Below are 24,798 nucleotides of genomic sequence, written 5' to 3'. Positions count from 1 at the left end.
GAGAGAAACGTGTATAGGTATCCTGATCCCTGTCAGGTTTTTTAATGTTATCACGATTATCTGCTGAGGAGAGCTACCCCTTGATTGTGATCTATTCTCTCATTCTTTTTGTTTTTTATTATCCAATGTCTTCTTTGAAGAAGCAGGTGCTTGCTTGGTGTTATTCTTTTCAGGACTACCCATTATTTGTGGTTTCATAGCCCTGCCTCCCAAATTATCTCTACCTAATTCGGCGTATGTATCTTCGATATTTTTGGGAAATTCTTGCTCCTGTTGTGTAGGAGTGTATTCCCTCAAGCGTTGGCATATAGCCACCGCTGCTGCCTCCACTTTTATGTTTGCTAACATAATAGTAGATACCTGGGAAACATTGCCTAATCATTTCATTCCTGAGATTAAAGCAGATTCTGCTCCATACTCATTCTACATTTGTGTCAATAATTCTGGCATCACTGCTGTTGAAGGTATACCATGAGTTCTTGTGTAGATGGCAGCGAAAACTGTACACCAAGTGGTACCATCCTCTATTGGGGGAGCTATTCCGATTGGCAAGCATATTGTCAGTATTCTGTGTTTTTCTTGAGGGCCTGTGTGTGGAAACACTACTTCTAACTGTGCTATGTTCTGTGCTATCCAAATGGGCATTTGATAATTTTTATTGGACATTCTTCCCATAACAGCGTTCAGTGTTTGTGAGGTAATTTCAGTTGCAGTTCCTTGTAGATGACCTGCTGGGGAAATTTGTGTTGGTTGAAGTGTGAGTGTTCTCATGACGAGCTGTGTCAGATTTCTGTAAAGTTTTATTATTTCTTTGTGAAGTGGACACAAGTCTGCTAATGGCAATGTGTCAACATCTGAGTGCAGTGTGTAAGCTGCTATAACTGGCCAAGTTGCTCAGTCTCTGCTGACCGGACCAAGTCTAACTTCTGTGGTGTGTGGGAGGGCGCCTTTAAACCAGTTTATATGATCCTGGTAACTGAGCGGAACTTCAATGTCCTCGTATGGACAATATTCTTCAGGTGTTTCATCCGGGATGCAAGAATGAAATGTATTTGTGTGTGCGTCTGCAGGTGGGAATCTAACCCATGAATAGGCTACCTCCATCCTGAATGACTCGTGTGTCTCAATCACGAACGTTACAGTTCCACCTAGTGCTGAGACTCCAAACTCTGCTAGTTTTAAAGTAAGTGCATTCCTCACATTTTCTGAAATGTTTCTGGCACCTTCTTGCTCTCCTTCCCCAGCTGCATTCACATGTAATGCTGCTGCTGTGTTTTCTTCAAGACATTGCTGAAAAGTGTGTAAGGGAAATTCAGATAAGGTTTTATGCACAATGTAGGGAACCATGATCCTTCAAGCTTGAATATACCTACAGCCGATACATAGGATATACGTACTCAGCTGTGGCATAATTTTCCCTTCCCACACCAGACGTCTCTGGGTAAATGTGAGTAAGGGTCTCCGAGAAAGCACAACTGAACTACTCAGATTTGACCATTAAATAAGAACCAAACCAACGTTGGCGGCGCCATGTCGTGTAGTTCCTACAAATCTATATAGGATCGGCTCGTTTAGACAACATAAACTAAGGGATTGGTGTCCAGACTGATTACAGGTACCCCGAAGGATATGTTAGTCTGTAGACCAGCTAGCTCACAGTGCCACTATGAGACCCTCTTACCAAGGAGCAAATAGTTTGTGGTAACTATCGAACATGACAACCCTGACCCCTCAGGGATCGTGGAAACAGTACAGTACTTTCCTCTCATTCTCTTGTGCACACTGTGTCTCAGAGAGGTACACAGAATAAACGGTGGAGACGTTTTCAATAAGTATTTATTGAACCAGCATCATTCTAGTATAAAATACGTGTGCTGCAACTACCATTAGTCATAAACAGATATATATGGTTATGAGCACCAATAGAGTAAAGAAAAGGTAGAATTGTACCATAGTGCCAAAACAATGAATATATACAGGCATATATATACATAAAAGTAATAATGTGCTCTCCTATGATGCAAACCCTAACTAGATGTACCTAAGTGCACCTAGCATGTATGTAGGTGTATAGCCAAGAATCTCCTTAGGATAGAGCCAATCCCATTATCTGATGTGGGAGAGCAAAGGACCCCGTCTTGGTCTTGAGATGGACACACCACAAGGGATGTCAGACCACTGTGTGCTGGAGTGTCTGCATGCTGGGATCTCAGCGTCTCGCGTCGGCTTGTCAGCATGAAAGTCTTTCTCCACTGGTTAGCCCAGCGAAGATGTTGTGCTTATAAACCCAAAGGATACCCTCAGGGGTTCTACCTAAAAGTGTACTGTGGGCATGTCGGGTAAGGATGGCGATACATGTGACCCTTATACAGAGTTAATATGGAGAAGATGGTAATTCTGCAGTGATACTGAAAATCCTTATGCATAATACATGAGGCAGGCTAGTTTTTCTGAGAAAGCCACACAACAGTCATGTAGCATCAAACTAGGTAAAAGGTCAGCGCCAACCCGTTATATAGAACAATGGTAGGACAGATGTAGGTAAAATGTTTTATAACTACCTAGGCATATATTCGACTACATTGGGGTTCATTACAGGAGGAGAAGTTTGGTCATCATACGTTTTCTTCAGTGATGAAGAGGTCCATTTCCGTAAACCCCCAACGCTGAAAGCATCAGAGGCAGCCTCCTGGGTGGAGTTCTAACTTGTGGACTTGTTGCTACATCCTAAATGGAGTGATGGGCAGAGGACAAAGTTTCAAAGAGGAAAACCTTTTTGAAAGGCTCTTTCTGCATTTTGACGTTATGGCAAGCAGCAGCCCTACAGGGATGTCGTCATGCAGGGAGGGGCGTGCAGGATAATGGTCAGAATCCATATCCGCAGGTCAATCAACGTCAGAAAAATCCCCTGGGTCTCACTGTGGTGGCATGTCATATCCAATACCCCCACCATGTTCACCTATGTCGAAATGTGGTGATCCCTGTGGGGTGTACGAGAGTGGGTCAGACAGAGGTGGGGAGAGTGATGGTGGTGGGTGAGGTAGGAGAGAGGGTGGCAGCCCAGGATCAGGAAGAGGACTGGCCCCTTTGTCATGCTTCTTCGTTTGCTTTGGTGGTTGAGGGTGCTCCAGAGCTTCCTCTAAGCGGTACAAAAGGGGGGTGGTGATGGACGGAGCATCTGAATCAATCAAACACTCACACCCAGTCTAAAGATCTGGGTTTAATCCATCAACGTTCTTTAGCCCACTCTGCCACCCCAGTTCAGACATGGCTATATGCAAATCAGTCTAACCCTGTGCCTCATGGGAACAGTCCAGCCCGAACTGCCAAGCCATGTCTTCCCTGGACCGGAAACAAGCTTCCGAGGACCGGTTTCTGGCATTCCAGCCGTCTTCAGCCCGGCTTGCTTGAATCCAGTGGCAAAGTGAGCAAGGGACTCACGTCTGAGCATACCCTGCCCCACTTATGGCGGCCAAAACCGGTACAAAAGAGGGGTGGTGATGGACGGAGCATCTGAATCAATCAAACACTCACACCGAGTCAAAAGATCTGGGTTTAATCCATCACCGTTCTTTAGCCCACTCTGCGACCCCAGTTCAGAGCTTCCTCTAAGCTGACCTGTCTCTTAGACGGTTGAGAACCTGGCACCGGGGGTTGCATGAGGATTTGTACCATCTGGAAATGGAGAACTTATCTGTCTCTGGCAAGCATCAAGTTCATTCTGCAGGTTCTGGAGAATTGGTTCGAATGCTGATTTTCTAATCGGCACCAGCGCCAACCTGGGTTTCGACACCGATGGCTTGAGATCCAACAGTTCAGTCCGAGCCAAGCCGGGAGGAAGCGGCGCTGAGGATGTTGGCTTTAACATTTTCTGTGGCACAGAACCAAAGCTGGGCGTAGTGTCTGAAATCAAATGTCAGTGCCGACCATGGCCTGAAGGCAGTGGTTGTCCAGAACCCTGTCTCTGTGGGACCAAAACTTCTGAACGCCCCTTCTGGGTTGAAAACTCGAAGCTGTGTCGAGGAGGAGGGTTAGAAGGAGCTGTCCTCACGACCTGTTGAGCGGGCGGGAAGACTTTGGCGTCTTCAATCTCAAGGTTGAAGGTGGAACTCTCTTGGGGAAAGAAAGCCTCGTGTCAGGAGCCGAAGGCTCAGTATGATGTTCCCCCTCGGGGTCCTAGGTGCTGAAGAGGTCTGGGGTATCTTTGCGTCAACATCTTGGCAGTCTCAAGGAGTCTTTTTTGACTCGAAGGACCTACATGCGTCATAAAAGGCCTAGTTGTACACGGGTGAGAGGCAAAGATTACAGACCTGGTGGAGGTAGGCTCAAGGGTATTTCACATGACACAGAAGGCAGTATCGAAAAGGCATCCATTCAATCACAGGCGAGGCATATTGAGAGCGGACTGAACGGAAGGGTAAGAGGCTCAGATGAGCGAAGCTCCACCGGGACTGGAATCGACTGGAGAACAGTCCCAGGTGAAACTGTAGGCATCCACCCGATACGACAGAAGGGGAAATGCAATCGAATACAGTACCAACAGTTAGTATGGGCGAATTTTGCGGACTTGCAGTCCGTGAAATCTCGCTAAATGGCAAATAAATCCGCGAGTTTGCGAAAAAATGTGTGAACTCGCGGATTTGCACGAATATATACTAGAGTACTGTCTGTTTCTACTCTACTGGCTAATCAGTACGTGCTACCTCATTGGGTAAATGTATAGTGCTTTTCCTACATTACAGCTGCGTAAAGGGCCAGAAGAGTTGTCTCCAGTGACCACGTGTGTCTGTACTTTTGCCACCACGTCGAAAGGCGATGAGGTCCCTCGATTGAGCTGTCCATCACAGTGGGGGAAAGGGCGGGAACATTTTGCATACCCTAGTGTGTGTGGAGTGGGGCCAGACGGGCGGGGCTTCAATGCGAGTTCACATGCCTCTTGTTTATATGTGCAAGAAAGCAGGGGATTTAAATAAGAAGAAAAAATAACTTTCTTCCTTAATGTCTCCCGTCCTTGCTTTCGGCGCCTTTTGCTCACAACGCCCTCCCTTAATTCCCAGAGCACCGTGGCTGTCTGGGGACAAGCCTTCATCTCATTACAAGCAAGCAGACGTAATTCTCGGGGAAATCTTAGTCCACCTACCTGGAGCACAGACAGGAGGCGCAGCAGAGTGGGCACCGCGTGGGTCTTCATAGTTGGACAAAGAAGAATAGATTCAATCCTACAGGAACAGGCTGCATGCACTGCAAGTTTTCAGCACGGACTTCCTAGCCCCTTGTCATGGGAGCAGCAAGTTAAAAGGAAACCACTGGGCACTGCCTACAAGGGGGCTGACTCGCAGCAGCCTCTGCCAATCACCGAGCATTCTGATGACAGAAGGAGGGCGGGAGTTGATACTCCACGTCTTGTACTTTGACACAAACAGCTGTACGTCAAGCTCAACACTGATGAGGCAATGCCTGGCAAGGGCCTTATACATCTAATGGTATACGGACCCAAATAGGTTGTGGCTGGCACTGCAGTACCCCTCCACCAGACAAGACGTCTGGCAGTGTCAGCAAGGGATTTTAGGGCTGATTATACTGCGTTACTGAATTTGAGCTTCAACTCGGGCACCTGCTTTATTTATATCTGTAAGTGCTGTAGGAGAGTAGGGGCTGCAATCCTATGATCACCCAGATTTTTTGCTTTTGTTTCACTGGTTTACGACTTACTCTGGCTGTGGGCCTGCCAATCAGACCCACAGCCTGGCTGTTCTCTTTCTAAATTACGAGATGTACCCTAGGTGCATTTACCAATTGGTACTGGGCCACCTTATCAGACCCTGTAACCCAGGGCGTAGGTGTACCCAGGGCCGCCAGGGGCTGCAGCATGTATTATGCCACCCCTGGCTGGCCTCCTAAATCTGACACAACTGGCTGCATGACAGCTGGGGCAAAGTCGTGTAATCACCCTTTGCTTTAGATATAGTAGCCCTATATCTAACCCTCCAATGGACACCCGAGTCCCTATCAGTCACTCCTATGGCAGGCCTTGACAATCCTGAAGGCAGAGTGCATGGGCTCGTGTGAACTAAGCTCTGGCCCGAGCCGAGCCCGGTTGCAGCTTGCGGGATCAAGACCCAATGGCTGTTCCATGATAACGCGTACCATATCGGTAACTTCGGTGTCGCGTTATCAAGACATGTCGAGTAAGGTGTCATACGAATCGGGGTGCTGCCCTCTCACCAACCCTGGCGACGAGGTTAGCATTCCGCCCTTCTAGAGGGACACGACATGTACGTAACTGTGAACCCCGGTTAAAGTTAACGAAAGCCTCAGCTCCACAAAATGGATGCTGCCACCACAGACACAAGTCTGACCTCCTGCGGCTGGGAGTCCTTCCAGCGAGGAGCACTTGGACAAAGGGTTTCCTGTCGAGGGCGGTGTTCGCACCGTCCCAGACAGGGTTTGTGTATTCTGGGTAGGTAGGGCTTTTGCGAGAAGGTGACTGCGGAGTGGCACCCCGGTGCTCACTACGCATCTGCCGGTTAGAACCAGTTCCAGGGGCGACAGCCCTGGCCTGGGGAAAGTCCGGCAGGGGAGAGGGGTGTAACTACCCCCCTTCCTGGTCCCACCCTTAGGGCAGGACCTAGTCATGTACCCACCCCTTTCTTTAGGATAAAGGCCGGAGCGGGGACCCTTCCAAATTAGATCATCTTTGAATCAAGAATACTTTCTACGAAAGGACTTCAAGACTCTTCTTAAGATTTCTCCCTTGTGGCTAAGGAGTAGTCACCCTGCATCAGCGGGCACCATCTAAGAACTCTGCGGTTTGCTGTAAGTCCTTCCTCCAGGAATCCGACTGCCCAGCTCGACGAGAACCGGCTTCCCTGGCACCTCTGACCTCTACCCACGTCATCAGCTCAGCTGTGATCTGTGGGTGCGACGAGACCTCGAGGGACCGGCCATCATCAGAACCTGCACGCTCTTAAAACCAGCACGACCATCGAGGTAACTCTCTGGTGAGTGCTCTGGGGTCCGAGAAGCCCCGACCCTGAGCCGCTCCAGCACCGAAGTGCAGTCTCCCAGCATCTCCACGATCTGCGTGGGGCCCTTCTGCTCGCTGCTCAGCACGTTGTCTGGTCACTTGCCGCTGGCTTGTGCCCTTCTGTGACGACGACCAAGAATCAACACTGCCGGTCTGGTTGCTCCAGACTGGCCCTTGCTTCCACCTTTCCGAGAAGCACCCCGGACCCTCCTGGTCCACTCAAGACGCCGACAGCGACATCCGTCGTGGGACAGCTCGCACCTCCACCGTGGTCGCCTACAACGCCTCCTGGTCCGTGAGACTGCAGAGCCTAGCGTCGCCCACTCACCTGGTCGAGGTGACGGCCAACTGGTGCCTTCCTGGTACCCTCTGACTACTGGCTAGTAGTACGAACTTGGTCCCCTCTGCTTTCAGGTTTTCATCAATCTCCGATCCAGGCTTGGATCCCAACGAACTATTCCTCACTGGTCGCCGGCCAGCAACTCCTTTTCTTCCGGCTCCTGGCTCGTCAGCGAAGACCCCGACGCCTGTAAGACTTGCAGCCGCAGCCCTCGTGGCTAGGTAACTCGGCATTTCGGTGCCTGCATAGCCGCCTTACTCTAGGGTCCCGAGTCCCTCGCTTCCGACTTGCCTTAACCTTTCCGTGTCCTCGGACACTTGTCTTTAAACTGTGCACTTGAAGTATTTGCTAAAGAGATTTGGTTTGTGCTTAGTACCCTGTCCTCATAAAGAGTACAGGGCTGTTGTGATTCTTAATAAATATACTGTTTATTTTCATAACACTTGTGTGGTGTCCTTCCACTGGGTGTTCAAGGGGTACAAGTGTGATAAACAGCTGGCTTAACGCGCCCTCTAGAGTCTTTAGCCTTAGACTGCTCGTATCCACGCTACTAGGATAGCTGGTCTATAGGTTGACTTACAACCAAACACCATAAGGGTCGTTGGAACGATACATAGCGGTCGCTAGAATAGCGAACGTTGCATATCGGGCCAACTTCTCACATTGGTGAGCAGCGGTTGGGATTTGAGCTTGCTGTTGTTTTACCACACGTATCCTAAGAATATCTTGTTGAAAGATCGCACAAGTACTGTTAGTACATATAACTAAAGCTTAGAATACTCTGAGTTCTACTGAACCAGCTGTTGTAGCTCCTCAAGGCTTAGCACACCTTGGCTACAGCTCTTAGCAAGGGAAAAGTAGGAAAACACATAGTGTAGGTAGGTGCATCACTTACACCACACTAGAAACAGTATGTCGGGCCAAGGAGGAAACTCTGAGTCTCCCCTTGTGTCAGTTGACCCTCCACAGGTCATCCCTTCAGGATATACTGTGCTGAGCTTCAAGGAGTTAAGACGATTGTGTCACTCCCGGAAGATTCAGCAGGGGTCTAACCCCACAACGTCCTTTCTGATTGGTCTCTTGGAGACTTATGATGCCAGGAGAGCTGAGAAACTTCGTAGCTCTTCTAATCCAGAAGGAGACATGCCTCCCCTTGAGGGAACCCGAGACGATCCTGACCTCATTCATCTCGCAACCGAGAACGAGGATGTGGAGGAGGATGAGGATGAGGATCTCTCTGGGGACGAGGCAGATAAGGGACAGGTAGAAGTCGTCAGACTAAGCAGGTCCAACTTAAGCAAACATGATAGCGGTACTGGGGGACCCCTGGGGCCACTATCAGGTCAGCTTAACATGGGGAATGGACGAGCCAGATCTCTATCAAGAGGCTCTGGCAGATCCCTTCATACCAACGGCTCTCACAACTCTTCTCAAAGAGGGATGACGTCCCCTCAGAGGAGAGTGTACGAAGCGAAGGTAAGGGCAGCTAATCTGCGGATCGAAAGGGAAGAACTTGCCCTGGCCAAGGAAAAGCTTGCTTTCGCTAGAGAGCAACAGTTAAGTGGGGCAGTCCCCACTGGTGGCAGCAATGTACCTAGTAATAGGGAAAAGAGTTTCGATACGAAACACCTTGGGAAGATAGTGCCCCCCTTTAAACAAGGGGACGACATCCACAAATGGATTACTGCTTTGGAGAGGGCCTGCACTGTGCAAGGCGTTCCCCAGAGTCAGTGGGCAGCTATCTTGTGGCTCTCCTTTGAAGGTAAAGGAAGAGACAAGCTCCTCACCACAAGGGTAGAGGACGCTAACAATTACCAAGTCTTGAAGAATACACTCGTTGAAGGGTTCGGCCTAACCACTGAGCAGTACAGGGTGCTGTTCAGGGATACCCAGAAAACGCAGGCTCAAGACTGGTCTGATTTTGTCGATTGTGCCACTAAGGCTTTTGAGGGCTGGTTGCTGGGCAGTAAGGTTACTGATTACAAAGGATTGTATAATTTGATGATGAGAGAACAAATTTTAAACAATTGTCAGAACCAGTTGTTGCATCAGCATCTTGTCGACTCGGATCTGACCTCTCCCCAAGAATTGGGGCAGAAGGCAGACAAATGGGTTCGTACGAGAGTTAAACAGAACCAGGGCCAGAATCAAGGTGGTCAGAAGAAAGCAGACCAAAAGGGTAAAGATTCTAAGGGGGAACAAAATGACCAGAAGTCTTCGACAGGTCCCCAACAACCCAAAGAGGGTGGGGGTCAGGCTCCCCAAAAGAAGAAAGAAGGCCAATCCAAACGATGGTGCCAGTACTGTAAAAGTAAGTCTCACTGGTTTAGTGAGTGCACCAAGAAAGGAGGAGGGCAGACTCCTGCCACTGCAGCCCCTAAGGCACCTGTGCCCCCTAGTACAGTCAGCAGTGGTAGTGCGCCTCCCAAGGGTTTAGTAGGGTTAACCCTGGGTTCTGAGGGGCGTGACAACTTAGTTGGCACACTCACTCAGGCTGTCCTTGTCAGTACAGGGGACGTAGACGTGTCCCCTGACGTAAGCCCCAATACGTTGGGCAAATACAGACAAACGCCTTTTATCAATGGAAAGATGGCTCAGGCCTATAGGGACACTTGTGCCAGCGTCACCATGGTGACGCCTAACTTTGTGGACCCTGGACAGATCATGCCAGGTACAGAATTCCTGGTGACCAATGCAAGCAATGTCACTACCAATCACAGTATGGCAATTGTAGCTTTCTCCTGGGGAGGGGTAACTGGCCAAAAGAAGGTTGTAGTTAGTCCAGACCTCCCAGTGGATTGTTTGTTGGGCAATGATTTGGAGTCGTCACAATGGTCAGAAGTGGAGCACCGGACTCACATGGAAATGTTAGGTTTGCCAGCACATGTGTTCGCTGTGACTAGGTCACAGGTCAGGAAATGCCCCACTGAACAGGTGCTGGATCCTGGAACAACGGACCAGACACCTCCCAAGAAAAAGAGCAGTAGGGTTAAGGCTGCGCCTTCCCCCTTGCCCCAGGTCGAGGATCAAGTCTCAGAGGAGGCTGACCTACAGGAATTGAGGGAAACTGAGCCGAGAGAGTTCGAACTTGATCAAGTTGAATTCTTGGGCTCAGGGGGACCCTCAAGGGAAGACCTGGGGAAGGACCAGTTAGACTGCCCTTCTCTTGAACCCCTCAGACAGCAGGCTGCTGCTGAGGCTGCTGGGAACGCCACAGGTACCCACAAGGTATACTGGGAAGATGGACTCCTGTACACTGAGTCAAGAGACCCCAAGCCTGGCATGACCAGGAGGCTGGTCGTCCCCTTGTCTCAGCGTGGTTTCCTACTTACCTTGGCCCACGAGATTCCCTTAGCAGGACACTTAGGCCAGACGAAAACGTGGGACAGGCTTGTCTCGCACTTTCACTGGCCTCACATGAACGAAGATACCAAGGAGTTTTGCCGCTCCTGTGTCACTTGCCAAGCCAGTGGTAAGTCAGGTGGCACGACAAAGGCCCCCCTTATACCAATGCCTGTGGTGGGGGTGCCCTTTGAACGGGTGGGGATCGACATCGTCGGTCCCATGGAACCACCGACAGCATCAGGGCACAAGTTTATACTGGTGGTAGTGGATCATGCCACCAGGTATCCTGAAGCTATTCCCCTTAGGACCACTACAGCACCTGTTGTGGCAAGAGCCCTAGTTGGAGTATTCTCCAGAGTGGGCTTCCCTAAGGAGGTCGTCTCCGACAGAGGTGCAAACTTTATGTCGAGCTACTTAACTGCTATGTGGAAGGAATGTGGTGTCAACTACAAGTTCACTACACCCTATCACCCACAATGCAATGGGCTTGTTGAGAGATTCAACAGGACCCTAAAAGGGATGATTCATGGACTACCGGAAAAGCTTCGGCGTAGATGGGACGTCCTGATCCCCTGCCTCTTGTTCGCCTACAGAGAAGTCCCACAGAAGGGGGTTGGCTACAGCCCTTTTGAACTTTTGTACGGGCATCCTGTAAGAGGACCCCTGTGTTTGGTGAAGGAAGGATGGGAGAGACCTCTCAAAAAGCCTGCAACCAACATAGTGGACTATGTGCTCGGCCTCCGCTCGCGGATGGCTGAATACATGGAAAAGGCATCCGAAAACCTTAAGGCCAGCCAAGAACTCCAAAAAGCTTGGCATGACCAAAAGGCTGTCTTGACTGGTTATCAGCCCGGACAGAAGGTGTGGGTGTTGGAGCCAGTGGCCCCAGCAGCACTCAAGGACAAATGGTCCGGGCCCCACACCATCCTGGAGAAAAAGGGAGAGGTCACCTACCTGGTCGACCTGGGAACTCCCCGGAGCCCCCACAGGGTGCTTCATGTCAACAGGCTAAAAGCATATGTCGACAGGAAGGACATGAGTTTGCTCATGGCCATAGATGAGGGACAGGAGGAGGAGAGTGACCCTCTCCCCGACCTGCTCTCTCAGAATCCTGACGATGGCTCGGTAAATGGTGTTGTCTTTTGCGGCAGCCTCTCCGAACATCAACAGAGCGACTGTAAACAGGTTCTTCAGTCGTTCCGACATCTGTTCTCTCTGACACCCAGTCAGACCGATTGGTGCACCCATGAGGTCGACACTGGTGACAGCTTGCCCGTAAAGAGTAAAATCTACAGGCAGCCTGATCACGTCAGAGACTGCATCAAAAGTGAAGTGCAGAAAATGTTGGAGCTAGGAGTCATTGAACCCTCGGACAGCCCTTGGGCTAGTCCCGTAGTTCTAGTGCCGAAACCTCACACCCCGGGCGGTAAGAGAGAGATGAGGTTTTGCGTAGACTACAGGGGTCTCAATGCAGTCACTAAGACTGACGCCCACCCAATACCAAGGGCAGACGAACTTATTGATAGGCTGGCTTCGGCCAACTACTTAAGTACGTTTGACCTGACAGCTGGGTATTGGCAAATCAGGTTAGCTGAGGACGCCAAGCATAAAACCGCATTTTCAACCCCTGGTGGGCATTATCAGTTCGTGGTGATGCCCTTTGGTCTGAAAAATGCACCTGCCACCTTCCAACGGTTGGTGAATCATGTCCTTACTGGGCTGGATGACTTCTGTGCGGCATATCTTGACGATATTGCTGTCTTTAGCTCCACCTGGGAGGATCACCTGGTCCACCTGCGGAAGACGTTAGAGGCACTGCAAGCAGCAGGTCTCACTATCAAGGCCACCAAGTGCCAGATAGGGCAGACACAGGTTGTATACCTGGGCCACCTTGTCGGTGGAGGTCAGGTTCAGCCACTGGAGAGCAAGATACAGTCAATCAGGGACTGGGCTCCTCCAACCACCCAGACTCAGGTTCGAGCTTTCTTGGGCCTGACTGGATACTACCGGAAGTTTGTCAGGAACTATGGGTCCATCGTGACACCATTAAATGAACTGACAAGTAAGAAAATGCCAAAAAAGGTTCAGTGGACAGCGAGCTGTCAAAAAGCATTCGATGACCTAAAGCAGGCCATGTGCACGGCGCCTATCCTCAAGAGTCCGGACTACTCCAAACCATTCATTGTCCAAACAGATGCTTCTGAGTTGGGTGTGGGAGCTGTTCTTTCTCAACTGAATTTTGATGGTCAAGACCAGCCCATTGCTTTCATAAGTAGACGGCTGACCCCTAGAGAGAAGAATTGGTCAGCTATTGAGAGGGAGGCCTTTGCTGTGGTTTGGGCCCTGAAGAAGCTGAGGCCATACTTGTTTGGCACTCACTTCAAGATTCAGACCGACCATAAGCCCCTCTTGTGGCTAAATCAGATGAAGGGTGAAAACCCCAAACTGCTTAGGTGGTCCATTTCCCTACAGGGGATGGACTTCACAGTGGAACATAGACCTGGTACTGATCATGGCAATGCCGATGGGCTCTCCAGATATTTCCACTTAGAACAAGAAGACTTACCTGGTCAAGGTTAGTTAGTTGTTCCGACGTTTGGGGGGGGGTCATGTAGGAGAGTAGGGGCTGCAATCCTATGATCACCCAGATTTTTTGCTTTTGTTTCACTGGTTTACGACTTACTCTGGCTGTGGGCCTGCCAATCAGACCCACAGCCTGGCTGTTCTCTTTCTAAATTACGAGATGTACCCTAGGTGCATTTACCAATTGGTACTGGGCCACCTTATCAGACCCTGTAACCCAGGGCGTAGGTGTACCCAGGGCCGCCAGGGGCTGCAGCATGTATTATGCCACCCCTGGCTGGCCTCCTAAATCTGACACAACTGGCTGCATGACAGCTGGGGCAAAGTCGTGTAATCACCCTTTGCTTTAGATATAGTAGCCCTATATCTAACCCTCCAATGGACACCCGAGTCCCTATCAGTCACTCCTATGGCAGGCCTTGACAATCCTGAAGGCAGAGTGCATGGGCTCGTGTGAACTAAGCTCTGGCCCGAGCCGAGCCCGGTTGCAGCTTGCGGGATCAAGACCCAATGGCTGTTCCATGATAACGCGTACCATATCGGTAACTTCGGTGTCGCGTTATCAAGACATGTCGAGTAAGGTGTCATACGAATCGGGGTGCTGCCCTCTCACCAACCCTGGCGACGAGGTTAGCATTCCGCCCTTCTAGAGGGACACGACATGTACGTAACTGTGAACCCCGGTTAAAGTTAACGAAAGCCTCAGCTCCACAAAATGGATGCTGCCACCACAGACACAAGTCTGACCTCCTGCGGCTGGGAGTCCTTCCAGCGAGGAGCACTTGGACAAAGGGTTTCCTGTCGAGGGCGGTGTTCGCACCGTCCCAGACAGGGTTTGTGTATTCTGGGTAGGTAGGGCTTTTGCGAGAAGGTGACTGCGGAGTGGCACCCCGGTGCTCACTACGCATCTGCCGGTTAGAACCAGTTCCAGGGGCGACAGCCCTGGCCTGGGGAAAGTCCGGCAGGGGAGAGGGGTGTAACTACCCCCCTTCCTGGTCCCACCCTTAGGGCAGGACCTAGTCATGTACCCACCCCTTTCTTTAGGATAAAGGCCGGAGCGGGGACCCTTCCAAATTAGATCATCTTTGAATCAAGAATACTTTCTACGAAAGGACTTCAAGACTCTTCTTAAGATTTCTCCCTTGTGGCTAAGGAGTAGTCACCCTGCATCAGCGGGCACCATCTAAGAACTCTGCGGTTTGCTGTAAGTCCTTCCTCCAGGAATCCGACTGCCCAGCTCGACGAGAACCGGCTTCCCTGGCACCTCTGACCTCTACCCACGTCATCAGCTCAGCTGTGATCTGTGGGTGCGACGAGACCTCGAGGGACCGGCCATCATCAGAACCTGCACGCTCTTAAAACCAGCACGACCATCGAGGTAACTCTCTGGTGAGTGCTCTGGGGTCCGAGAAGCCCCGACCCTGAGCCGCTCCAGCACCGAAGTGCAGTCTCCCAGCATCTCCACGATCTGCGTGGGGCCCTTCTGCTCGCTGCTCAGCACGTTGTCTGGTCACTTGCCGCTGGCTTGTGCCCTTCTGTGACGACGACCAAGAATCAACACTGCCGGTCTGGTTGCTCCAGACTGGCCCTTGCTTCCACCTTTCCGAGAAGCACCCCGGACCCTCCTGGTCCACTCAAGACGCCGACAGCGACATCCGTCGTGGGACAGCTCGCACCTCCACCGTGGTCGCCTACAACGCCTCCTGGTCCGTGAGACTGCAGAGCCTAGCGTCGCCCACTCACCTGGTCGAGGTGACGGCCAACTGGTGCCTTCCTGGTACCCTCTGACTACTGGCTAGTAGTACGAACTTGGTCCCCTCTGCTTTCAGGTTTTCATCAATCTCCGATCCAGGCTTGGATCCCAACGAACTATTCCTCACTGGTCGCCGGCCAGCAACTCCTTTTCTTCCGGCTCCTGGCTCGTCAGCGAAGACCCCGACGCCTGTAAGACTTGCAGCCGCAGCCCTCGTGGCTAGGTAACTCGGCATTTCGGTGCCTGCATAGCCGCCTTACTCTAGGGTCCCGAGTCCCTCGCTTCCGACTTGCCTTAACCTTTCCGTGTCCTCGGACACTTGTCTTTAAACTGTGCACTTGAAGTATTTGCTAAAGAGATTTGGTTTGTGCTTAGTACCCTGTCCTCATAAAGAGTACAGGGCTGTTGTGATTCTTAATAAATATACTGTTTATTTTCATAACACTTGTGTGGTGTCCTTCCACTGGGTGTTCAAGGGGTACAAGTGTGATAAACAGCTGGCTTAACGCGCCCTCTAGAGTCTTTAGCCTTAGACTGCTCGTATCCACGCTACTAGGATAGCTGGTCTATAGGTTGACTTACAACCAAACACCATAAGGGTCGTTGGAACGATACATAGCGGTCGCTAGAATAGCGAACGTTGCATATCGGGCCAACTTCTCACAAGTGCTTCCTGTTGAGGTTTAATTTTTGTGACAGGAGCATTGTGCCAGAATAAATCCTGCCTGCATATTTATCCATGAAGATGCCACCGTGTTGTGCCATACCTCTACTCAACTGGAATAATTTCTACTGGGTAATCAGTAAGTGCTACCTCGTTGGGTAAACGTATAGTGCAAAAGATTTTTCTGAAATCTCGCGAGATTCGCGGATCGCGAAATTCCCGAAAATCCGCAAATTCCGCGAGCGGAACGGATTTTCGGCCCACACTTAACCAACAGAGGGAGAGGAATCGTGAAGAACGAAAAGAACACCGCCGTCGTGTGGTCATACCAGACCACACGACTGAACCTGTTGGTGGAAATAAAATAATCTAACAATAGAAAAGATGGCTATGCACATTGCGAGCAAGGGGTGGAGTCACAGTACCTCGTGATTAGGGAATAATTTTTCGAACAACTTGCACACATCCTGGGCCAACATTAGATAGCAGGAGTGTGCACACTAGATGGCAGGAGGATGTACAGCATGTGTATCTACAGCCACAAATGCCTCAAACATTTATTTACAAAATGCACCTGTGAGTAATATTAGTCTTGTATCTCTTATAATAAAACGAACTAAAACCAAAATAAAATCACACATGCTACAAACACACAGACATATTATTAGGTTTGAAAATCCCATTCCTTCAATGCACTCGTTTCATGCTATATCAGATTAGCAGTGTTTGGCTAAATAGACTCCATTTGATTTCGCTTTATGCAACCCGCTGAGTTATCCCTATAATGTGCAGGCTTCAGTTAGCGAGTGTGACTCCATTTTGTATTTCGCAATCCCTATTAGGCTGGTTAGACTGTGCCTGAACTAGGCCTCATTACTCGTGTTGCTTGCCTCAGCACAACATTGTATTTCGTTATTATTTTCTCTTCTGTTCAAGGCTGTTTCTCAAATTACTAATGAATAGGCCATTCTGTCCTCGCACACCTATCTAAGTGTGGGGTTCGGCTCCCACGTTAGGAGACGCTGAGGCCCAGCATAGTGACCTTGAGTTGCTGATAGCATGTACCCATCTGCCAGGTGGTAGCTCATCCCTCTGTGCCCTCTTTTTTCATGTACGGTCCAGGCCGATAACTTTCAACTGTGGTTGGAGGCTTTTGGGAAGATTCAGTACGTGTTGTAGACTGTTGGGCAGTCAGTCCGTTGGCAGATATTTTAGGGTGCAGGTAAGATTGGACTCCTCTGCAGAGTATTGCTGATAAAGGTATGTTTGTATTCTCTACAGTCTGACTGACTCTTCATTCTTGGGAAGGCATAGCAGGTGGTTGTAAGTCACCCGGGTGGCCTCTGAGGGCCACTTCTTCATCATCTCCAACCACACTACAAGATTTCCTCTCTAAGTCACTGGTGATGTCCGCAGAAAAGAATGCCAATTGACAGAAAGTGCACAGATCTTCAAGAAACTAAACAGATTAATATCATACATATTTATTTCATAAGGCACATGTAATGACATCAAATGTATGGTATAGACCATGGAGAAGGGGTGCCCTGGAGAGGTGGAGAGTGGAGAATGGAGGCAAGCTGTAAATATATTTAGTGTAGAGCAATGAAGAACCTGGGATAAACGATGAAGGGAGTTCCATCTTGTACAGCCAAGCAAGGGCCGGTGTTCCTGAGGGACCGGGGCAAAACTGAGGCCAGTGTTGGTGGAAAAAGGCCACTGATTCATCTTACACTCCAGCCCCTCCAATGCATCTTGCACACACCCCTAGTCCCACTAGTCCATATTACACAACCCAACCCCACCAACCCTTCGTGAACTACATGAATTAGATCTTATCCCACCTCCCTCAGTGCAAGATTTGCTCCGTACTATACAATGCCTCACTTCACACACCCAGTCTGTACTACATACCCTTCGGGTGTGAAGCCCCACTCCTCCTAACACTCCCACTAGGGTTCAGAGTTCATTCATAGTCCCAGGACAGAGTTACATCCCCTTACACTGTTGCAATACTACAGTCCTGCACCACAGTCCACCTTTCCCACCTTTCTGCACCCCTCAGTTCTACTCTGTGTCAGCAAAAGGCTCAAACTCAGACGTGAATTCTAGAGGGCAGAGAAAGGGCAGATCCTCGGGCCCGCAGTCAACTTTTCAAGAGTTCTGTTTTTTCATCTCTATATTAAACTCAGTAAACCTAGCACATTATGCATTATGTTGAACAACAATAATCCTAACACGAGTATAGTCATATACAATAATATAAAAGACATTGATACATGTAATGTTCCTTTAAAAAGAAGGCTCCTTCCAGCTAAATAAACTGGGAGGCAGCGGTGCCCTCTGGTGGATGCTCTGTGTAAGGCAAGCAGGCAGAGACTCCAGCAGAAACCTGCACACCCCTGGCCACAAGGTGTCAGGCAGGAGGAGGCTGTGGAGAAGCCCCTCAATCCGGGCCTTATACCTAGATGGAAAAGGGGTGGGTAGAAATGGGGTGGTTTGTGATTCACCCCTGGCTGAAAGGCATATTAGGGGGGCATGGATATGAGTGGTCAGCACCCAAAATCATCAGCCAATTAAATGAGAAGGCAAAGTAGGAATGCAGGCTGCAGCCTTTACAATCCATGAAGCCCAAAACCTTGGTTGTTGGGAGGGACCTGGATGTGTGTGTGTGTGTGTGTGGGGGGGGGGGGGGGGGGGTGATGGCATAACAGCAAGCAATTCAGGAATATCCCAACCTCCTTTTGATCTGTCAGCTAAATTGTATGGTACCAAAGGCGGAAGTAGTGGAAAAAAACAGCAGAAATAATAAAAGCACAGATTCACATTGTAATTAGGGCAGGCGTGCTAGGTGTCTCGTGACCTTAGGGCAGTGGGTGCCATGTGACCTTAGGACAGTGGGTGCAGAGGTGTGCCTGTACACAGTGGCTACTTTTGTTCACAGAGGGGGCTGATAGGCGATGCTTGGGCTTGTGGGAAGGGTTGCCATGGGCCAGTTATTGCGGTAACTAGACTTGCGGGAAGGGTCATTGTGGTCTTGAAGGGTGACAGCCCCATCCAGCACCGTTGGATCATTGGAGTGCTCCCCCAAGGCGGCATGGGTCCCAATGATGAAACATGCCCAGTTTTCTCTGTCTTGGGCCCTGCCACAGGCCTCTGGGTAGGCAAGCCTTAAAATGGCGAGAAGCACCGAGTGTTTAGGGCAGTCATTGTGTGGGATTTGTCATTCCTTCTTGTTCCTACACCCCGAACACTCCCGAGTCCATTAGCAGTCACAGCAGATGGAGGCATTTATTACCAAAATGGACAGTACACCATGACCATGTACAGTTTGAAAAAAAGGAAACCCTGCCGCCCACCCCAGTTCTGGGACAGAGAGAAGGGGAAGTCTGTAGGAACAGACAGATTGGGGTCTTCAGAAAACAGAGGCCACAAGGGTTTGCAGCAGTTTGCACCAGGTTTAGCTGAGGTAGGGTAGTCCAGCAAGGGTTAAACCACCTTTGCAAGTGAGTGAAGAGGGGGAACTCAGGATATGCGGTAAAACTATGCACCCCGCATGAGTGGTAGTATCCATCTGCAACTGGTCTGATGAGAACAGTCCCCGGGGGCCTGAGGGTTACTCAGTAAGGAACTAGTACTTTGGTGTGCACATACATGGGGTGGGAGTGGACATGAGGAAGGAGACGAGGTACGTGAAGTAAGTGTGAAGGGGGTTGAGGGTTCACATGCATAAAGGCACCACGGAGACGCCGCTGACACCTCCTTCGTTAGGCCATCCTTCCAGGCTTCATCTGGGAGCACTGCAGAGAGAGAGATGGGAGAATAAAAGAACATTAGATCACAAAATGACATTCTGCAGACAACGTCTCTGTCCCTATGAGGAGGAGGATGGAAAGGAAACAGGGATATCTAAACAAGGCAACATGTCCCATGATGTAGATAGAAAGCCCACCAAAAACTCTGCTTCAAGAGGAGTTTGTACAAGTATTTACAAAAGACAAAACACAGTAGGAATGTTAGCACAATGACAAAGAAAAAAGGATGGCTTGGATGGAACGTGCAACTTACCCTGTAAGCATCTATGTGTAGTGCTGTAGATTCACATGTTTTTAACAAATTAATTGAAGAGTCACATCCAAAGTTTTTTGCGATTTTACAGGGGTTTTTCTTAAAAAAAGTTCAGCAGGGGAAGGGTCCTGGCCCCCCGAGGAAGCGAGGGTGGTATGATCATTCTTGTAGAAAAGCACGGCAGAACCTCAGCCTAGCGTTGAGGTCTAAAGAAGGAGTGTTGAAGGCCAGGGATGATTATAGAAAAGCTCAAGCTAAGGCAAAAAGGTTGTGGGACGAAAACCAATGGTTAGATCTTAAAAAAGCCTGTGCAGCTAAACACCTTAAAGAGTTTTGGGCAATTTAAAATGGGGTAGGGGGGAATTGCTGAGTGTCCAAAAAATCATGTAGCAAAGGAAGCATGGGTTGATTTTTTTTCAAACCACAATATGCGGACAATTCGACCTCGCTATCCCATTCGTTCCCCAAAATGGTATTTTTTAGCCATGGAATATTCTCATTGAAAGATGTAAATGTAGCATTGGATGGGGTGACTAGAGGCAGGGCGCCAGGAATTGATGGAATACCGGCAGATGTATTTTTATCTGACCGGGCTAGCTGGTGCCAATATTTTGTATGGCTTGCGAATTCTATCGCACAAGGAGCAATGATACCAGCATCATGGAAGGGTGCGGAGATTATCCCAGTTTTTAAAAAAGGGGATAAGGCTTTACCAAGTAATTATAGGCCCATCAGCCTTATCCATTCAGCCCAAAAACTGATGGGTAGAATGATACAAAACAAAATACAAGCCTGGATAGATGATAAGGATATCCTTTCCCCGTACCAAGCTGGCTTCCGACCCCTAACTAGCTCCGTCGACCAGGTATTCCATTTTTTAACTCTCTACTGGAAAAACGTGACCTTGACAAATGGCCCATTATATGCAGTTTTTGTTGACTTCAAGTCAGCATTTGACTTAGTACCCCGGCAAAAACTATGGATTGTTTTAAGTGAACTTGGAATCAGCCCCGAGTTATTGACCTTGCTCGTGCGCATGCACGAAAACAACTACGCTAGGATTAGGTGGGGTGCACAGGGGGATGTCACAGACTCTTTCCCCGTAGAGCGTGGGGTAAGACAGGGATGCGTCCTGGCCCCCGCCTTATTCTCTCTTTACATTAATGGCGTAGTAGACTTTTTAAAGAAATCCCCAACAGACGCCCCAATGCTAGATGGGGAGCGGGTTCCAGTATTAATGTTTGCTGATGACACTCTACTGGTCTCGCGGACCCCAAGTGGATTACAAAAGACAATTGATGCATTTGGAGATTTCTGTCGGATTCAGGGATTGGAGTTAAATACTACAAAGACCAAGTTTATGAATTTGAATCCTGCTAAACAATTCAAGTGAAAGATACATTTTAATGGGTCCTCTTTGGAAGAAGTGAATGCTTTCACCTACCTTGGTATTTCTTTGCAGGCTAGTATGAATTGGAAATCTCATATGGACTGTGTGGTCTTAAAGTTCCATCAGTTAGCCGGGGCCATAGCACAAAAATATAAATCCTCATTAACAAAACCTATTCAGCCTATAATGGAGATTTATAGTATGAAGGTGCTGGGCGCCTGTCTTTATGGATCAGAGCTATGGGGCTTTACCAATCTGAGCGCCTTGGCTACCGCAGAAAACAAATTTCTTCGCCGGTTGGTTGGTGTCCCGCAGAGTACTCCATCGATTCCGCTCCTATACGACCTTGGGAGGAAAAAGATCGAGGATATGGCGCGATTGCGCCCACTGTTATATTGGAGGCGCATAAAGACCACTCCTGAACTGGGTCATTATGCATCTGCTCTTACGGACATTATCAGCTCTGATCGGTTCCATAAAATAACCTGGCTTAAAGAAATTTGGAACTTGCTTAAAAAATTGCACTTAGACCACCTATGGACTACCACCGATCCCTCCGCCTTTCCATCTAAGGCGTCACTGAAAAAAATGTATTGGGACATGGTACATGATTCTGTTTTAATTTCCAATCAACCGTCTATGTTGGAATATCAGTACTTGGAGTCTAAAATAATCCCTAAATATGAGCAGTACTGGGATTTGATCACAAAACCCCTGGATAGAAAGTTGTATTTCCAGTTCAGAGTTGGCTCCCTACCTTTAAATGCTTCTACTTTTAAATGGTCTCCAGGCAATGTAAATACATGTTGTTACTGCAAGGTACACGTTGAGGACATCCCACATTTTTTGTTCGTTTGCCCACTATATGCTGCCCCTAGAAGTAGATGGCTAAAACCGGTCTGCAGGAATTTGGGTATAAGGAAATACCTAGAAGCACTAAGAATATTAAGATCAAATTGTGCTCCCAGTCTTGCAATCGCCTTAGCCAAATATTTGGGATGGGCCTGGATAATTCGCACGCGCACTTTAACTGCAAATTGATTATACATGATAGAAAAAAATCTAATTTTAAGATCAATCCCACTTATCATGAACTAGGCACTGTGACTCTGATTTTTTATGTATGAATCTTTTTTAAACTGAAAAAAGTCGCCAGCATTTAATGTATTTGATTGAATTTAATGTGTATTTTATGTCGATCTTAAACTTAGCGTAGTATTTATTTCTGTTTAGAATAGGGAAAAAATGCTTTTATGACAATGCTGTCGAATAAAGTATTGAAACTTGACTTGACATGTTCTGGGTACTCCTGCCATCTAATGTTGGGCTCGGACGTTTTCAAGTTTTTTTTTCTTCAAATAAGTCTTAGGAGTCACGAGGTATATAGTGAATCCTCCCTTAGTTGGCAATGTGCATAGGACCCGAAATCCATATAAGATAGTTTTTCGCACAGCAGGTGTGAGTAGTATGGAGTAAGGAGTAAACACAGTAAGGTGCATATGAGAATTGTAAAATGAAGCTAGTCAATAAAGGAAGAGATCTGTGATCAAAGCTGCACTCTTCTGGGAAGCTGGATGAGCGCGTTTGAATCTACAGCACTACAGACTATGAACATATGCTTACAGGATAACTGACATTTTCCGTTTTAAGCATGCAATGCTATGGATACACACGCTCTGCATTGGCTGTAAAGCAGTATCCCCTCCAAGCGGCTAACCATAGCTTGTTGTCTTGCTAAGATATCCACAGAATAATACTTAGCAAATGTGTGTGGGGTTGATCAAGTGGCAGCTTTACAGATGTCAGCTAAGGTAACATTTCCCAAGAAAGCCATGGTTGCTCCTTCTTTCGTGTAGAGTGCACCCTGGGTGCAGCAGGGAGGGCTCTTTCAACTTTATGATAACATGTCTGGAAGCATTTGACTATCCATCTGGTGATGCTGGCTTTGGATATAGAGTGGCCTTAAGAGGTTTAGCAAAGCCTATAAACAATTAGACTGTTTGCCGAAGAGCTGTTGGAGGCTTGCCGCTGTATCCACTGATGTGCACACCTTCTCTCTCTATCTCATCGGTAACAAAGAGTTCGAGTGGGAGGTAAGCCAGGATTCACAAGAGGTGTTGTTGTTTTGGGAGAGAGGCAGAGATTACACAGCTTGTGCCTGGTCACATGGCAAAGGGGACAGTTCTGTTTGGGGGTCCATTCAATCCCCTGTGTGCATTCTCTGCGAAGAAGTTGCAGTGGAAATCTATGATAATGAGAGGCTCAAGGCCGCAACAGAAAATGTCTGGGGAAAAAGTCACTGAACAACACAGGCGATGAAGGCTATTTTTCCTCTGAGTTCAAAGAAAAGGTCGGTCCAGAGATCCTGGTGTTGAATATGAAATCCTATAAAACTTTGGAGGAACGTAGCTCAAGGCTCTGGACCTTTCAGCCGCGTATTGACATGTGGGTGTAGGGGTGTAAGCATATGGTCCTCCCTTCAGACGGTCTGTTTTTTCATTAGGTTCATTCCTATGTTTTGTGACACAACACAGTAGTCCAGTTAAAGTTTAATGAAGGATGATATTTTATTTCCATTTATCACCTTTTATAGCCATTCTGCTCTTTTTTAACCATGTTTAATGGCAGGATGTTTAAGAAAGGAGGGCAACCAACACGTGTTTCGCCCTATATGGCAAATTAAGCCAGGGCTTTCAAAGGCTAGTTTGTAATATTCAGATATCATACAGTCTATTTTTAGTATATAAGGTTCCAAGTTTCTTCCTTATAGTATAAAAGAGTACTCACAATCGTTTTCTGTTTGCACTATCTTATGAGTGGCCTTCGTTACACCGTCCCCAAATGCAGAAAATGGCGTTCCATGCAGCTCAACGTCTACAGCTTACGTCAGTAAGACTCAAATAGTCTTTGCCCCCCAGGGACATTGTAACGAAGGCCACTCATAAGATATTTTTCCTCTGAGTGTCGGTGTCGAATTGACCAGATGGACCTGAACGAGAGGACGAGGAGCGCGTGTTAAACTGAGAGCCCAATATACATCTGAAATGGAGGAAAAAAGAATCCAAAGATGGCTACCATGCACAGGAACGTCCGAGGCGCTAACTGACATCACACAAGGGATAGACCTAGCATCAAATGGTGGTCGACGACGCCCCAAAGAGAAGAATAAAAACACAAAGACAATTCTGGACCCAACCGCTAGATGGCAAAATAATGCAAAAAGATTCATGCTGTAAAACTAATCTAACATGTAGTTCATTGCCCATGTGCATTCCCAACTAAGAGAGGAGTCACTATATATATATATAGAAGTCTTTTTTGTCTTGAGATATATATATATATATATTTAACACCTTCGACACTCATGACGAGCTCAGCTCGTCATGCAGTGTACTTCTGGTACACTGATGACGAGCTGAGCTCGTCATGAAACCATCATTTTGGATGATCCCCAGCACAGCAGGGGAAAATGCCTAGCATCGATGGAGTTATATAGCCTATGGATACATGAATTATGGGGTTTCCCAAAGCATCAACCCCCCTCTTTTGCTTGGCACATCTGTTCATCAGTACTGTAATCCGTCCTGCCAGTGGTACTTACCACAGAGTTGCATGCTGGTCACTGAAG

The 24,798-nt window shown here is 48.4% G+C and overlaps 1 protein-coding gene across 1 annotated transcript in view; it reads right to left on the bottom strand.

Annotated features, from left to right (window-relative positions):
• Window positions 1–17,180: 17,180 nt before the first annotated feature.
• The window catches only part of LOC147710124 (flotillin-1-like), a 154,965-nt gene continuing 147,347 nt past the window's right edge, over window positions 17,181–24,798 (bottom strand). Inside the window, exon 13 of the mRNA XM_086920822.1 lies at window positions 17,181–19,512. Coding sequence (XP_086776948.1) covers window positions 19,480–19,512 — 33 coding nt within the window. The 3' untranslated portion in view covers window positions 17,181–19,479. The remainder of the gene's footprint in view (window positions 19,513–24,798) is intronic.

The sequence above is a fragment of the Lissotriton vulgaris genome, chromosome 5 (assembly GCF_964263255.1).
Source record: "Lissotriton vulgaris chromosome 5, aLisVul1.2, whole genome shotgun sequence".
NCBI lineage: Eukaryota > Metazoa > Chordata > Amphibia > Caudata > Salamandridae > Lissotriton > Lissotriton vulgaris.
The sequence above is the reverse complement of the archived record's forward strand: the minus strand, read 5'-3'. Positions and strand labels throughout refer to the sequence as shown.